Here is a 16,590-nt window from a genome sequence, read left to right on the forward strand (position 1 = left end):
TGTGTTTTGCTGTATTTTAAGATACGTTTTAATATTTTGTTTTCTTACAGTGTACGCCTTAGGCAGGTTTTCAATTCTGGTATACTCAGTATGTACAGCGCTGTGCAAATTTACAGCGCTGCATAAATAAAGTTTACTACTACTACTACTAATAATAATATGGCTCTTGGAAGTTATTGTGACAGTTTGTGTCTGAAAGCAGATGTGAGGGTTTTCACAGAAGAAGGGCTTCCATATGTGTTGTGAGATACTGTTTTTGTGCATCATGCGCGTTCGCCAAAGTTCTCCCCAGTGCGCTCCATCAGTGGCCCCAGTTCACCTGCTGCCTGAGGCTGCATCCACACTGCAGGAATAATCTGGTTTGGCACCACTTTATCTGCCATGGCCCAATGCCATGCAATTCTGGGAAATGTAATTTGTCGTGGCACTGGAGCTTTGCAAAGTGTACAAGAAACGTGGAGCGTATAGTAATGGCTCATTCCCCGTGTGGTAAAAAAGTACCTTCTCAGCCAATAGCGAGGCAGCACCGAGTTTTGGAAGTTCATCGAGGATTGTGATTCACTGGCTGCTGCCACACTGTGGAATTAATGCAGATTGATACCGCTTTAACTGCCATGACTGAATGTCATGAAATTCTGGGAACTGTAGTTTTTGAGACTACATTTAGCCTTCTCTGTCAGCGAGCTCTGATGCCACTACAAACTCCATTTCCCAGAATTCTGTAGCACTGAGCCATGGCTGTTGAAGCGATGTCCAACTGGATTATTTCTGCAGTGGGGATGCAGCCTGAGCCAGGAGAAACAATGACACACATCCCACATCTTTTGCCACCGTTCAGCTAGGCCCAAAGGCCCTGGTCTTAAGAGCTCTTTCTTCCTCAACCAGACTTTCTGGGCTGGAAGACTGCTTGTACTGTGGTAAATGCAGGAAGTCTCCCACTCCCAGGGATTCTTTCAACAATACTTAGGACCCCACAGAACACCGTTTTGGGATCTTGATCTACTGTATTGGCAATGCACTGACCACACTTGAATAAACTCACAGACACTTGTTGATATCTTCCAAGCCTTTGGGGATTCTTTAATCGTAAGTTGCCATAGCAATATTTACAAGTATATTATACAAACTCTCCTCACGACTCCTCTCAACTTTCACCATTTGTGATACAGCTGGCCCTCCATGGATTTTTTATCCATGGATTCAAGCATCTGCGGAGTGAAAATGTTCCAAAAAATATAAATTTCCAAAAGCAAATCTTGATTTTGCCATGTTATATGTGGGACACCATTTTAATATGACATTGTATTTAATGGGACTTGAGCATCCATGGATTTTGGTATCCACGGGGTGACCTGGAAACAAACCCCAGGAGATACCAGGGGCTCACTGTATAACAATAACTCCAACCATCAACAACCCACTCTCTTCAACCACTGTCTTCAACCCACACATGCACTGAGTCACAGTGCACATATATAGAGAGTTACCTGATGGATGCATTCTCTATTGTAAGCCTTTATATCATGTCAAGTGCTGTGACTTAGGGTCCAAACAGACAGGCCAAAATAAAGCTGCTTTGGGTCTCTTTGGAGGTATGCTCTTTAAATGACACACACATCTTAAGAGGCCAGAAGTTGCACCAAAGCTGCACTACAGTCCTTAGGACCTGAGTGTGGCTTTGGCATGGCTTTCAGCCTCTTCAGACTCATGCATCATTTAAAGAGCACACCTCCAAAGAGACCCGAAGCAGCTTTATTTTGACCTGGCTGTTCGGGCCCTTAGTAATTTTAGCCATACAAAATATTTTTGTAACAGTTTAAAGGAACATTGTTCCAACAAGGGACTGGCACAGCTACTAGGTGAGCAAGAATTGGCACTTTCCCACTTTCCCAGCAGCTGCACCGGACCCTAAACAGACCCTTTGGAGGCCACACCAATGCTACCCTCTGGGAAGATACTGATCCAAAGCATCCTGGGAATTGTAGTTTATTGTGGCACCAGAACTCTCTGACAGTGAAGGCTAAATATCTCACAAAACTACAGTTCCCAGAATTGTAGGGTAATTTAAGTTTCCTAAGGCTTCAGGCTTTGGTAAGGAAACAAAAATATTTAAATATAAAAAATGTCAAAGCCAAGCCTCTTAGGGTCTAGCTTTAAATCAGCAGAGTAGCAGAAATGTGCCTTTGTCTAACTATGCTTTCCTAAGAAGTGAGACTGACTCAAAAACAACAAACATGTGGCTTGTAGTTTAAAACAAAGGTTTACTTTAATCTATATTTACATAGAAGCTATATCCTAATCTAGTTCAGGTTGAGAATAAATATTTATCTCACCATCTTTCCAAAGAAAGTTGAAAGGAGGAAGATGGAAGACTCAACAGTTCAGTTGAAAATCTTGAGAGAGAATGTCTGTTAGTCCCAAAGAAGGAGTGACCTATATCACACCGTTAGTTTGAATGAGTGTGTGTGTGTGTGTGTGTGTGGAATTTGCATGCAAGTAATCCCTATCTATCTAAGGAGAGAGAACAACAAGAATTCCCTAGCATTGAGCCAGAGCAGTTAAAGCGGTCTCAGACTGGATTACTTCTGCAGTATGTTTTGGACCGTCACTTTCAGGGTTTGGCGTGGCTGTTCTTGGAGCAGCCAAACCTTGAAGACCCTTTGGAGGGTGGATACCGCAGTGCCCCACTAGCAGCAGGTTGGGTTGGGAGGCAAGGCAGTTCGGCTCCCACATATTAGGTGACACCAACCTCAATGACACCATTGCTGCTGGGTTGTTGGTTGGCCTAGAACAGTGGTCCCCAAACTGTGCTTTTAAAGGGCTTTTGGAGTTCAGCTCCCAGAAGCCTCAGTAGTCTGGGATTCTGGGAGCTGAAGTCCAAAATCCCTTAAAGATTTGGGGACCATTGGCCGAGAATCACAGGATCCTAGAGTTGGAAGAGATCAGAAGGGCCAATATAAACACTGTACCTTAAGTCTTATCAAAAAGGGAACCATTCCCTTTTTAGGGTAGGGTGACGAAAGGTGAGATCTTAGACCATCCCAAGAGAACCTAAAATAAGCATTGGCTCTCCTCTACTCTCTCCACTACGGTGCCGCTTCTGGCCTTTTTGAATGCTTAGGTAAGAAAATACCCATGTTCTTTGTCATCATTTTCCTATCCTGCATTGTTTAATCCTTTGTTACATGCCCCTAAGTTTTACCGTCGACTTATACATGGGTTATATCAAAATCTATAATTTTAGCTCCCAAACCTGTCCTTGACTTACACATAAGGTTGACTTATAGTCGAGTATATACAGTATATGCTCCCTATAGATGGCCCTAGTCAGCCTTCTGGGCACCGCAGTTTTGAGCCCATTGACATTTCTGACGTAGATTCCTCACCTAAATTCCCCAACATGTGCAAATTTAACTTGCATCAAAAGTGAATGCACATGTACCTTACAGGGTGAACCAAAAACAAACCCTAACAATGCCTATGGCTCAGCCAAGTTGCTAAGGTAACAATGGCATCTCCTCCATTGTGACACTTTGCCTTGCCTGTTCTCGGGTCATATGGCTGAGGTCCTCTCTGAGAGTAAGTGTCCCATGTTTTTCTTTCATGGTGTTCCCATTCTCTACAAGGAGTATACTTTAGGCCTGGTTTGACTTTATATGAGAGCAGGTGAGGAACTAGCTTTATTCTATGATGATTAAACCAAAGGGTGAGGACCATGTGGCCTTCCAGACATTCTTCACCTCCATTAGTCCCAGCCAGAATGGCCAATAGAGATGATGGGAGGTGTAGTCCAACAGTTGAAGGGCCACACAATCCCTGCCTCATTTGTATAAGCGATGGAAGAGTGGAAGACTTCATAAAATGCATAGGAGGGCTTATTATTCACTGCAAAGACTTGAGTGTCCAAAGAAGTGAGCTCACATTTGTGTTCCTTGCAAGGTGTCAAGCTTGAGAAGTACGGTTTGGGGGAAACACAGTGAGGAAATACAGAATGATGGCATAATTGCAACCAATACTCAGTTCATCAAATTTTACAGGCCAAAATAAAACTGCTTCAGGTCACTTTGGAAGTATGCTGTTTAAATGCTGCATGAGTCCTAAGAGGCTGGAAGCCATGCCAAAGCCACGCTCCAGTCCCAAGGACCTTCTGGCCTCTTAAGATATGTGTGTCATTTAAACAGCATACCTCCTAAATGACCTGAAGTGGCTTTATTTTGGCCTGTCTGTTCAGGCCCAAAGTTAGAATCATGCTGCATAGTACATTTCTCTAAGACATGGCAGTGTCTTATTGAACCCTGTATCCATGTTTGGCCTTATGTGAGATGAGAATGGGAAGTCTCAATATATTTGTTCCTGATCTGAAGAAATGCTGGACAATCATTGGTTGAATCTGAAAAATACTTTCATTATCTAGACCATGCCTGGGTGACAATGAAGATTTCTTGGAGAGCAAAAGAAAAGGAGTGAATGAAAGAGAGAGGGTGAGTGAGACAAATATATTACATATTTCATGGTGTAAAAAGGATTTTTAAGGTTTCTAAATTTTAGTTCTGTCACTCTCTTAGAGCAGTCCTGAGTGGGAGGATTGGGTTTCTCTTTTCCAGTGGGTGGCAGAATCCTGACTCAAAGATCCTCTGGCTATATGGTATTAGAATTAAGCACAATGGCATGAAAACATTCTTTTACAGACTGGTCTCAAAGGGCAGATGTGTGTTGAAGGGCAGATTGGTGTCCCCTAAATTAAGCTGATATGATGGCAGAAGCTATCCCATTGGTAGTATTGAAGTAAAATTCAATACTGCTGGCCTCTGTACTAGTATACTTCTTCATCCTTGGAGGTCTTTAAACAGAGGCTGGATGGCCATCTGTCAGGGATGCTTTGATTTGGATTTCCTGCATGGTAGGGGGTTGGACTGGATGGCCCTAGTGGTCTCTTCCAACTCTACGATTCTATGATTCTATGATTCTGATTCATTAATAAAGCCTCTGACAAAGAAGTTCGTTCTTACAAAGTATTTTTATACCTGCTCAACTCTCCCTTTTCTTCCTTTTCCTGTCTAGCTGGATGTTTTTGAGCTGCATTGGCATTGAAAGAATAGTGAAGGAGGGCAGGAGAAACAGATTTTCAATATCAGACTGCAACAGGATGTCTGCAGTTGTTGTTGTTGTTGTGTGCCTTCCAGACATTTCAGGCCTATGGCTACCCTATCACGGGGTTTTCTTGGCAAGACTTGTTCAGAAGGGTTTTGCCGTTGCCATCCTCTGAGGCTGAGAGAGTGTAACTTGCCCAGGGTCACTCAGTGGGTTTCATGGCTGAATGGGAATTCAAACCGTGTTGCCAAGAGTCATAATCCAATGCTTAAACCACTACAACCATGCTGCAGGGAAGGTTTTAGGAGAGGAGCAGAATTCTCCTCTAGCTGATCCTACTACAGCTGTGTATAAAGGTAAAAGGTAAGGGTAGTCCCTTCACATGAATGTCTAGTCGTAACTGACTACAGGGGACAGTGTTCATCTCATTTCTAAGCCAAAGAACCAGCTTTGTCTGAGGACTGTTCTGGTGGTCATGTGGCCAGCATGACTGCACCAAACACTGTTACCTTCTCACTTAAGTGGTACCTATCTACTTGCACTTGCATGCTTTCGAACAGCTAGTTTGGCAGAAGTAGCTGTGTGTACCTGCTACAAAAGGCAAGGTAAACATCACATGCCTCCCAAATCCCTTATTGAATTCTCATGAACAGCAAAACGGAGAAAGGGGAAGAGCAGATAAGCATGTCTCACCAGCTCTCCCCAGCATGTTAAAAACAAACAGATCTATAGGTTTAGCCACAAAATATTAAGAAAACTGCAAGATGGTAGAAGAAAGTAATCCCTAGATGCATTTTGAAAAAGTCTTCAGGTAGTCTCTAAATTCCAGAATGTTCTGTTTACTTATCCAAGTAAACAAGTAAACCTGATTTAGTTGTTTCACTCTACACACCCATATTGTTAGTTTTGAATAAAATGTTTGCTGAAACTGCTTTTCTTTTTTGTGGGATAGAAACCTATCCCTATTCTTTAGATATTATTCCCACCCCTTGTGCAAAATTGTCAATTCAAGAACTAAAGTCCAAGAACATGTGGGCTTTGTTAACCAAAGGAACACAGCACCATGTTGGCCTTTACCCAAAGCAGCAAAATGTTTTGAGCTGGCCTGGATTTGTGCCATTATCAAACCACTAAATCCACAGCTTGCAAAACAGATGTCCAAGTTGGGAATGGTGTGTGTTTCTGTGCGCTGCATGAATTCAGCATTCATTCAGCACTTGGCTACAAATCTATTTTCCTGTTCTACTGCTTTTTATATGGAATAATACCAGGATAATGAACAAAAGCATGCAGACACACACAGGAGCGCAACAAATACAATACAAAAAGGGGTCCACTTGAAGGCAGTTAACAACAATTGGACTGATGGAAATGGACTTCTCTGTGCCCTCTTTCCAACCAATGCCCCCTATCTTCCACAGCATGGGGAAAACAGGCAGACAAATTTCCATCATTCCAATTGCATTTGACTGAATCTGGATCTAGCCCAAGATATACACAACAGAGAATGTGCCCAGTTTGTAAATAATAATAAACTGGGACAAAAGGATTGGTGGGCGTCTAGAAACCAAAGTCCTATTTCAGCTCCAGAGTACTTTACCTTGGAGAGAGATGCCAGCACAGAGGCACCTAATAGCCAGCGATATAGATGCCAGAAAAACATTTTACAAGATGCTTGTAGCAGTGAATTTAGACAATATCTGGCAGGATGAGGTGGGCTACATTGAATCCAAGCATCCCATGCCCGATTTCTCATATTCTTTACCACTCCGTTCTAGGCTGAAAAGGCTGCAGATCTGCCCTTTGAAAAAGGAATGCCAACGTGGTTCAGAAGAAGAGGGAAGTAGCAGTGCCCAAGGGCTGGCAGTTTGCATCCACCAAAGATAGCAGACAAGAATCCCTGAATCAGAGGACCAGAGGGCTTAATTTCTGCACAAAAGATAAAGAACCTTTCTGTGGAGAATGGGGAAAATGTAAACATGTCCTGGAAATGTTGTAAAGAAGAAGACATCACCGATTTTACGCCTCAGCTGGTGGAAGAGCCAAAGCCGCCCTCCAAAGTTAAGCCCATCGCCCCAGGTACAAACATCTACTTTCTTGCAGCTCTTGAAAGGAACTGTTGTGTTTCTAGGGTGTGCAGCTTGGAAAGATTTTCTTTTGGACAGCAGCTCCCATAACATCCCAGCCAATATGGCCATCGATTATGCTGGCTGGAGATTATAGAAATTCAAGAGTAATTTACAAAGCTCTAGTTATTTTCTTCTCTCAGCCCAGGAAATTATCCTTTCCGTTCTTGCCCCATGGAACTCTGGAGTATTGTGTCAATTGTTTCTTGAGTTCTGAAATGTCTCTGTACCATAAACGTGGTACAAGGAAACATATATACTAATTCCCAAACAAGTTTGCCATGTACCTGAGCTACAGGGCTTCAGGCTTTCTAAGGAGCACGCAGCTTTCTGAGTCAATTTTGAGGCTGATTTTTCTCCTAGACTAGGACCTAGAGAATAACTGATAATAACTAATGAACAAGCATAAAACAGGATACAGCTTTGGGGGGTTTATAAAAATTTGAATAGCTATTTTAACAACCTGTAATTGTGCTTTTGTTTTCTGTAAAACACAAACACTTCAGGCTGAGATGGCTAATTAACCCAAAATAAAATCCTATCTGAGCTGTTACCTTAACTTAACTAAAATATATTAACTTTTGAAGGGGGCAGCTTGTTCAGCCTGTCTGGGTTTTAAAATCATCAGAGAGGCCCTTGTCTTGGTCCTCCTGACAGGTATGTTTCTTGGACAGATAAGGTGCAGCCTTTTTGGTGGCTGCTCCCAGGTATCACAACTCTTTTCCAGGAAGCTAGGCTGGCTTCCTCCCTCTTGTCCTTCCTCTGGCAGAAAAATCTATTTTTATTCATGCATTAAAAATATAATTTTATTCATGCAAGATCTATTTATTCTCTTTGGGGAAGGGGCTTTTAACAGATTGTTACTGTACTCTTATATTTTTGTGATTTAAAATGCTTTTTAAAAAAACATTCTACAATATTTTACCATAATAATTTGTTTAATTTTGTGCTAAAATTCTGTTTTGTGGTTGTGTTGGTACCTGTTATTTTAAATGGAATGCATACATAAGCCTAACATCTACATTGTAAAGTTTATACAGAAATAGATTCAGGGCTCTGTGAAATAAAATAAATAATATCTGTGCAATAAAACTAGAATTAAGAGTCCATGGGCCCAGGCTTATCAATGCCCCTCCATTCCATCATGTTCCATTCACACTAATCTCAGAATTTATTGGCTATTTGTGTAGATTTGCTGGAAATAGACTTTTGAACTTCAGTTTTGGAATGTTGGTTGAGGGTTACATGAAATCAAGCTGACACATCAACATAGCCTGAAGTCCACAAGTTGCCCATCCCTTCCCTGTAGTACGACATCTCCCTCCCCACCATCTCATCATATGCTATCCTTGTTGCTGGAACAAATAACCAAGGAGTTATTTACTCCAGTACCTTTTCCCTTGTCAGTTGCCTACATATTGAAACATGAAGAAGATGATGATGAAGAACCAGAACAGGATAGGAAGCAGGACAAGAAGCAGGACCAAATCCAGGAGCAGATCCAGGAATTGATCCAGAACCAGCTCCAGGGACTGATCCAAGAATGGAGTCGGGACAAGCAAGGAGGACAAGGTTTGTACTTGTTGTTGTTGTTAACTGCCCTTGAGTCAGCCACAACTCATGGCAACCTGTGGATGAGACATCTCCAAGCCACTCTATCCTCCACTGCTCTTTGTATGTTTTGTAGATTCAGGCCTATGACTTCCCTTATTGGGTCTAGCCATCTGGTGTGAGATCTTCCTCTCTTTCTACTGCCCTCTATTTTTCCTAGCATGATTGTCTTTTCTTGTGAGTTATGCCTTCTCATGATGTGGCCAAAATACAACAGCCTCAGTTTCATCATCTTGGCTTCCAGGAAGAGTTCTGGTGTGATCTGTTCTAGAACCCATTTGTTTGTTTTAGCTGACCACAATATGCTCAGCACTCTCCTCCTGCAGAAGATCTCAAATGAGTTTATTTTCTTCTTACCTGTTTTTTTTTTCACTGTCCAGCTCTTGCATCCTGCATGATTATGGGGATTACTGTGGTTTGGACAATTCTGACTTCAGTGCTTGTTGAATGTCTTTACTCTTTAGGATCTAATCTAGGTCCTTCATAGCTGCCATTCCCATTCCTAGTCTTCTTCTGAGCCACTTCACTTTTTATGATTTGGGGGCACAAAAGAATAAAAGTTTACTGACTTTAAATAGTTGACAAGTAAACCCTTCACAACTCTACCAGAGAGATAGCTATTCTAAGTGCAAGTTCTCCTTAGTGTCATGTATCAGTGCACATACAGTACTGTATCTACAGAACTATAAATCAACCTCATGTATAAGTCGAGGCAGGTTTAGGGGGCAAAATTATGGATTTTAATATGACCCATGGATAAGTTGAGAGTAAAACTTAGGGGTATGTAACAAAGGATATAAAGAAGGGAGCAAAGGAAAATGATGCCAAAGAACTTACAAAAGTCCATCAGGCATAACTGTTTGTAGTCATACTAAAGGCTGAATGGATGAGAGAGTAGAGCAGGGTCAGTGCTTCCAGGACAGATTACACTCTTGCCTTTCATCAGGGAATGGTCCCTTTTTTGATAAGAGTTAAAGTACAGTATTTACAATGACCCATGGATAAGTCGACCGAGGTTTTTTGGGTCAATTTTTTGACCAAAATTTCTAGATTTATACATGAGAATATGCAGTAATTATTTTTGAACAGGATGCACAACTCTACATCTGGTTGTCCATGCATGCTATGAGTAAACACAAGAATAACTAGTTTTGTGCTCCTCACTGAAGACAGGGCTTTTGTGAGTGATTGCTGTGCCAGTATGCATGCTAAAGAAGCCAAGTTCCATCTCTGGTCCTTCCTGTTTGAAAAAAATGAGATGGCAGGTGATGGGAAAGACCCATCTCTGTCCAAGGAGTCTTCTGCAGGAACACTGTTCTCCTAGCAGGTCACACTAGTTAAAATAAAATGGGAATATACCGCTTTAAAGGCAGCCCTCACCACACCTTCTCTCAATTACTTGGCCAGGGCTGCTGCTGCCCCCATAGTGCTCTCTTCCTGACTCTCATTAACCCTACCTTATGCCCTTCCCAGCATGCCTTTAGTTGTTTTTTTTAAATTATCCCTCCATTTCTTGCAATTCCAAAACTCTGCTACCACAACAAGTTTTTAAAAAGGAACAAAAGAAACAGAAAAATAAATAAAGGTAATCAGGAATAGCAAGGGAGGGGGATGAGGGGACACTGAAACCACGTGACTCACAACTGCGCAACTGCCCTGGGAGTGCCACTTTGCACCTGGAGACTTGTGTGCTTGCCAGTTCATTGACAGGTTTCCCCTGTCAATGAAAAGGGATGGGTCAGGGACAAAGCAGCTATAAGTTGGAGGCGGTGCCATGCAATGACTATGGCCAACGCTGCTTCTTTCCTGGTGTAATCACGGTTTAAAACATGGGTAGTAATGTCCCAAGACCTTGGAGAGCTGCTGTCTAAATAGACAATACTGAGCTGGACAGACAAACATTGCCTCCATATAAGGCAACTTTGTATGCTCAGAGCTTGAGAGAAGTTATAGAAAGTAACTGCTCCAGTCCAACTTGTAAGAGGAAAATACACAATCTAGTTAGCGAGTAAGCAGCAATGTTCCGAAGCCTTCTGCCAAAACATATCAAAGTTTTCTACAAAGCAAAGAGATTGCCATGCTGTTAACTCAACTTTCCTTTTTGTACTCGGACTTTGAAGATGATGATCTTGCAAAACCATCCACCTCAGATGCAAAGGACTCAGAGGAAAGAGGGACACAAACCAATGCACGCTATTTCCCTAAATCACCAGGCCGAGTCACATTGGATGAGATCCTGCGTGGGATGCAGAGGATCCAGTTTGTAATGGATAACACAGGTGAGAAGGTCTTCCCATTTTATATCAAGTGGTAAAGGGCATAAATCCAAGATCTTATTAGTTTTGTACTGCAGGACGAATTAGTGAACTGGATGTTTAACTACGGTAAGTCCTTCTTCCTACACCTGTGAATGTACATGTAGATCCACCTTCAACATCTACATGTTCATATCTTGATAGTACATAATACATATTAAAACAATGCCAACAAAAAAGGGTTGGTAAGATCTTGCATGGAAGTTCTGATCACCATATTTAAGGATATCAGTAAGCTGGAATGTGTCCAGAGGAAGGTAACTAAGGTCTGGAAACCAAGCCTTGTGATGAACAGTGGAGAGAGCTGGCTTATGGTTGGACTGCAGAAGAGAAGACCGAGGAGTGATATGATAGCCCTCCTAAAATATCTGAAGAACTATCGGATAGAAGGTGGAGCAAGCTTTTCTTCTATTTCAGAGGATAGGAACCAAATTAATACTGTAGCTTCAAATAACAAGGGGGAGATTCTGATTAAACATTAGGAAGAACTTACTGTGTTCCAGCAGATGCAACAGACCACCTCAGAAGGTTGAAAACCTTCATTAGAAGTTTCCAAATAGAGATTCAACAGCCATCTATCAGGGTGCTTTAGCAGGGGATTCCTGCAGTGGTAAGAGATAAAACTAGATGGTGCTTAGTTTCCTCTGACTCTGTGATTCTTTCTTAAAAGACTTAAGGAATGAATTTATTATGGCATACAATTTCATGGACTAAAATCAATTTCATAAGATCCATAAAGTGTTATTCTGAGTTGGCAGGCATAGAAAGTGTGCTGATCTCATAGCAACAACTAATATGAATTCCAGTGTGAAACTTACAAAATTCCATTTCATTAGGAAATTTAGTTCTGTGACCTGAACAGAGATTACACTTTTTTCTCTCACTTCATGTAACTCTGACCAAATAGAGACAACAGAGCATATTACTCCAGTGCTCTTACTGCAGGGACATCCATCTCAGCCTTGTTTCGTCTTTATTGTAAAAACATCAAGGATACACTAGTCAATCTTACACTTCTTTGTTGCTTTCAGACACTAACCCTGATATAATATATAACGTTGCCAGCTTTTGGGCAGCTGCAGTTAAAATCCATCAGGCAATGACCTCCGCAGTAGGCTAGTAGCAATCTTGCCCTACCCCACTGGATTTTAAATGGATATTTTAATTACTGTTTTTAACCTGTGTTTTTATCTTGTTTTTAGCCTGTTTTACCTTGCTTTTACGCTCTTTTATTCTGTAATCCCTTTTTACCCGTGCTGGTCTATGACCGTAATAAAAATGAACTGAACTGTGTACATAAACATAAGCTAGTGGCAGGATGTTTGTGAGGCCACCAACACTACTTTGTTCATGATCACTACATTTTCCCATACCTTTAGACTTTTATGTAACTTTTAGCCTATACGTTTTGCATTACATTCCCCTCTGACCTCACTCCCCACCATTCTCCCCTTGCTCTCAGCTACATAAAACCAAGCATATATTTGCCTGCCAACTGGAATCATATTTTTCATATTTTGTATCAAACAGCAATGGACATGAATCCTACCCCTCTTGTAATTGTTACAACCATCATTTCTGTCTATGCTTGACTCAAAATAATATGCTTTTCTTTGCAGTGAGAGATTTTGAGTTTCGTATCTCCCGCTTGGAGCGAATAGTTTTAAAAATGAGGAATGCATGGATTCACCACAGAACTTGTCATCTTCAGGGTCTGGAATATGATGATGAACAAGAAAGTTAATATTTACAATGTCTTTCATAATGACTGGTTTTTTAATAACTGTGTTATAAATTTGTACATCAGCATCCTTTCTTTTCCCTCAATAAACATTATTTGTGAATCCACAAATTTTCTAATTACAGTATAACATTGCTACACTCAAAGACGTTTACACGAGAGTTCCAATCATGTTTAACAATTTATGATTAACATGCTTTAATGTTCTTACATTTTCATAATTAAAATAGAGGTGGTGTGGGCTCTTATTCTCACAACTTGGGAAGTTATTTTTAGACTACATCTCCCAGTAGCCATGGCCATGCTGCTGGGGGAACTTTGGGTGCTGTAGTCCAAAAAAGCAACTTTTCCAAACTCTGGAATGGCAAAGTCCATACCAGAATTTGATAGATCCTGGGAAAGACATGGTTTTGGCATCTTGGTGTATGCTAAAATGGATGAGTAGCTCATGAGAGCCAGAATATATAACGGAGGGAGAGTGGCAGTTTCTCTTGGCACTGTGGGGAATAAAGTGGGCTGTCTTGGAAAAGTAGTGATTTAAATCTCCTTTGACAGAAACTAAACCGAAGGCTTTCCTGGCTGACATCCATACTTTTTTGTGGGTTTTTAGGGCTATGTGGCCATGTTCTAGCAGAGTTTCTTTCTGACGTTTCGCCAGCATCTGTGGCTGGCATCTTCAGAGAAGATGGCATCTGAAGATGCTAGCCACAGATGCTGGCAAAACGTCAGAAAGAAACTCTGCTAGAACATGGCCACATAGCCCAAAAAACCCACAAAAAACTATAGAAACTAAACCCATTGTTAATTCCAGTAGAATCATTGTGCCAGGGTCAGGGCTTAGACCATCAATCTGGTGAATCCACTCTTGGATATATGATTGCTCCTCTCACAAATGCATTCCGTTGTACAGGAGCTCTCCATGTGTTGGGCCCTATCCTATACAACTCAGAGCAGCTGCAAGGTGGAATAGCCATAAAACCAAGAGTGGGTTTGCCACTGACAAGGAAATAGAGCCAACAGACTCCTCTGCTGGTGCTGAGGAAAGGCTCAGTTGCCGGTCCAGTTGGCTTTTGGACATGGAATATACAAAACAGGGGCATTTTCTTGTTTTGTTATGGGCACAATATTTGATCAGCTAGCAGCTTCTGAACAGTACTAGTACTTGTGTATCCCAGTTCTCATTCTGCCTCTTTCCTTGACAAAAACATAATGACAAAGCCAACTTCTAGCAGAACCTGAAGCAACTCTGATAGACATAAACAAATTATTTTATTCCCATCACAGAATCCTCACTTTCCTGACTTTGTACACTCCCTCTTCCCAAAAATTCGCACTTTTTGTTTTGCAGATATTGGAGCTTAACAAATTATAACTATTCATTTATTAAGCCACAGTCCAGAAGTGTCCAAAAGTGAAAAGATGTATCACCCCTTTTTCACTGCCATCTCCCATGGCATTTAAAAAATCATTTCAGTCTCAGGTTTGCTAATTTATACCTTAAAGGGTTGTGTAATGGAAGCTAATCAACTTCTCCCTATCCTGGCTATGTTGAATGCAAAAGGTTATGTTTCTTCCAGGCAAACAGAGCACTGGTAATAGAAATACTGAACATTCTCTTTTTTGGCAGTGAGATTTCAACACAACCAAAAGACTGCATGGAATAAAGAGATGTTAAGCCCATGTCAGGGTTTGATTGTGTAATTAAGGATGGTTTGCACAATCCATTCCTGGTTTAGCCCTCCAGGTATGTTGCCCTACAACTCCCATCAGTTCTAGCTAGCTTGATCAATTGCTGAGGAATAATGGGAATTGTATCTGAAAAAAGCAAGGGCTTCTTACCTCTGGTGGGAACTCCATACCATAGATACCATACTCCAATGAGAATGCCAAGAGTCTTGTTGCTGCTGAGGGATGTCAATGTTTGAACTAGTCCTACTTGGTGATATTCCTCTGTGTCCAGAGAATGCAAGGCAGAAAAAAAGAGAGTTTCTTCAACATCCAAGTCCATCTTTAGATTAACCCATTTTTACATTGAACAGGACAGTGGGCAAAGGATGTCAAGGTGGGACAGGTTCCTAACTCCTGAATCTACATCATCCACCACCAGCTAGAGGACCTGCCCCAGCTCTTCACTGAAAAACCTGAGTTGATGATGTCCACTGGATTACTTCTTCTCTTTTGCCTGGTCTACCACCACTAGGTAGCACATGGTTTCCAGACCCTTCGCCATTTTAGTCACCCTCCTTTGGACATGCTCCAGTTTCTCAATGTCCTTTTTGAATTGTGGTGCCCAGAACTGGACACAATATTCCAGGTGGGGCCTGACCAAAGCAGAATACAGTGGGACTATTACTTCTCTTGATCTACACTATACTTTTATTGATGCCGCCTAAAATTTCATTGGCCTTTTTAGCTGCCGTATCACACTGTTGACTCATGTTCAACATGTGGTCTACTTGGACTCCTAGATCCCTTTCACATGTAGTCTCATTCAGCCAGGTGTCCCCCATCCTATATCTGTGCATTTCATTTTTCTGCCCTAAGTGCAGTACCTTACATTTCTCCGTGTTGAATTTCATTTTGTTAGCTTTGGCCCAGCTTTCTAATCTATTCAGGTTGTTTTGAATTTTGATCCTGTTCTCTGGAGTATTAGCTATTCCTCCTAATTTGGTGCCATCTGCAAATTTGATAAGTATGCTGAGAATTAGCATGACACCAATACTACAGTCTTGGAAGACCTCTAGATGGGCCAGTAAATGAAACATTTTCCTGTGGTAGATTTTTTTTTGGGGGGGGGGGTGGTTGATGGCTCCCATCTATTTTGAAATAATCAGCCACCCAAACCAGTAATCCAGCTACCTAAGGGCAGCCCAGCTTGATAAAAGTTCCCCAAACACTCAGGGTTTCCTATGCTGTTATTTGGGATACATTGGTGGGTTACAGACTGCCCATTTGGGGCGGGCTGTACCCGCCCCTTTCCCCGGTGTATCGGGGCCTCAGCTGCCAGAACGGCAGCTGCTGAGGCCCCGATCCGCTGCTTTTCAGGCTGCGGGGAAGCGGCAAAACGGCGCTTCCCCGCAGCCTGAAAAAGGGTGTCCTTGGGGCGGCGGCGGGGAGAAGGAGAAAGGGGCCGCTTGGCCCCTTTCTCCCTTGCTTCGCTGGGCGCAGCCGTCTGAAGGCTGCGCCCAGCGAGGCAAAGCGGCGCCGCAAACCAGGAAGGAGCTCCGAAATGGAGCTCCTTCCTGGTCTGCGGAAAGGGCGCACTAAGCACCCTGGCGCGGACCGACGACATCATGTCCGCGCCGCCCCGTATAGAGGCGGCGCAGTCGTGATGTCATCATGGCGGGCCCCATGTGGAAGGGGGGCCGCCATTTTGTACGGACTCAGTCCGTACTAGGGTTAGGGGGGTGCGAAAGCACCGCACCTTCCTAACCCTAGTACAGACTGACTCCGTACTTTAATGGTGGTGTGTAACCCGCCATAGTGACTTTTGTACATATTGCAGGACTTCATACTCAAGTGTACCTTCAGCTGTAAGCTATTTAATCCTCCTCCACTGTGAATGCTCAGTGACCAGTGTTTGTAATCACCTCTTTACTAAGATGGGGAAACAACATAATTCTATCCACGTCTCCAGATCTAAGGCGTTCAATGGGAATTTCTCTTATTTGTGCAACAGGGCTACAACTGATGGTCATAGTCCCAC

The 16,590-nt window shown here is 42.3% G+C and overlaps 1 protein-coding gene across 2 annotated transcripts; it reads left to right on the forward strand.

Moving 5' to 3' along the window:
- The first annotated feature begins 6,679 nt into the window (after window positions 1–6,679).
- LOC149309085 (uncharacterized) lies at window positions 6,680–12,981 on the forward strand. 2 transcript variants are annotated; one of them, XM_089531161.1, is made up of 5 exons: window positions 6,680–6,804; window positions 6,870–7,170; window positions 8,625–8,789; window positions 10,949–11,107; window positions 12,763–12,981. In XM_089531161.1, exons 2-5 carry the CDS (start codon window positions 7,071–7,073, stop codon window positions 12,885–12,887), a joined length of 549 nt encoding a protein of 182 aa, XP_089387287.1. In that variant the 5' UTR covers window positions 6,680–6,804; window positions 6,870–7,070; the 3' UTR covers window positions 12,888–12,981. The 2 variants fall into 2 exon arrangements, with proteins under 2 accessions (XP_089387287.1, XP_089387286.1); XM_089531160.1 differs by lacking the exon at window positions 6,680–6,804 and having other exon boundaries at window positions 6,834–7,170.
- Window positions 12,982–16,590: the final 3,609 nt, after the last annotated feature.

The sequence above is a fragment of the Sceloporus occidentalis genome, unplaced genomic scaffold (genome assembly GCF_023333645.1).
Source record: "Sceloporus occidentalis isolate IW3139 unplaced genomic scaffold, rSceOcc1.0.p SCAF_7, whole genome shotgun sequence".
Taxonomy (NCBI): Eukaryota; Metazoa; Chordata; class Lepidosauria; order Squamata; family Phrynosomatidae; genus Sceloporus; species Sceloporus occidentalis.

What these genes read in the sequence shown, in the direction of transcription:
- LOC149309085 (XM_089531161.1), top strand. Translation starts at nt 7,071, where the DNA reads ATGTCCTGGAAATGTTGTAAAGAAGAAGACATCACCGATTTTACGCCT. An exon ending in AGTTAAGCCCATCGCCCCAG is followed by an intron (nt 7,171 to 8,624) that starts GTACAAACATCT and finishes TTCCCTTGTCAG; the next exon opens with TTGCCTACATATTGAAACAT. An exon ending in GGACAAGCAAGGAGGACAAG is followed by an intron (nt 8,790 to 10,948) that starts GTTTGTACTTGT and finishes CGGACTTTGAAG; the next exon opens with ATGATGATCTTGCAAAACCA.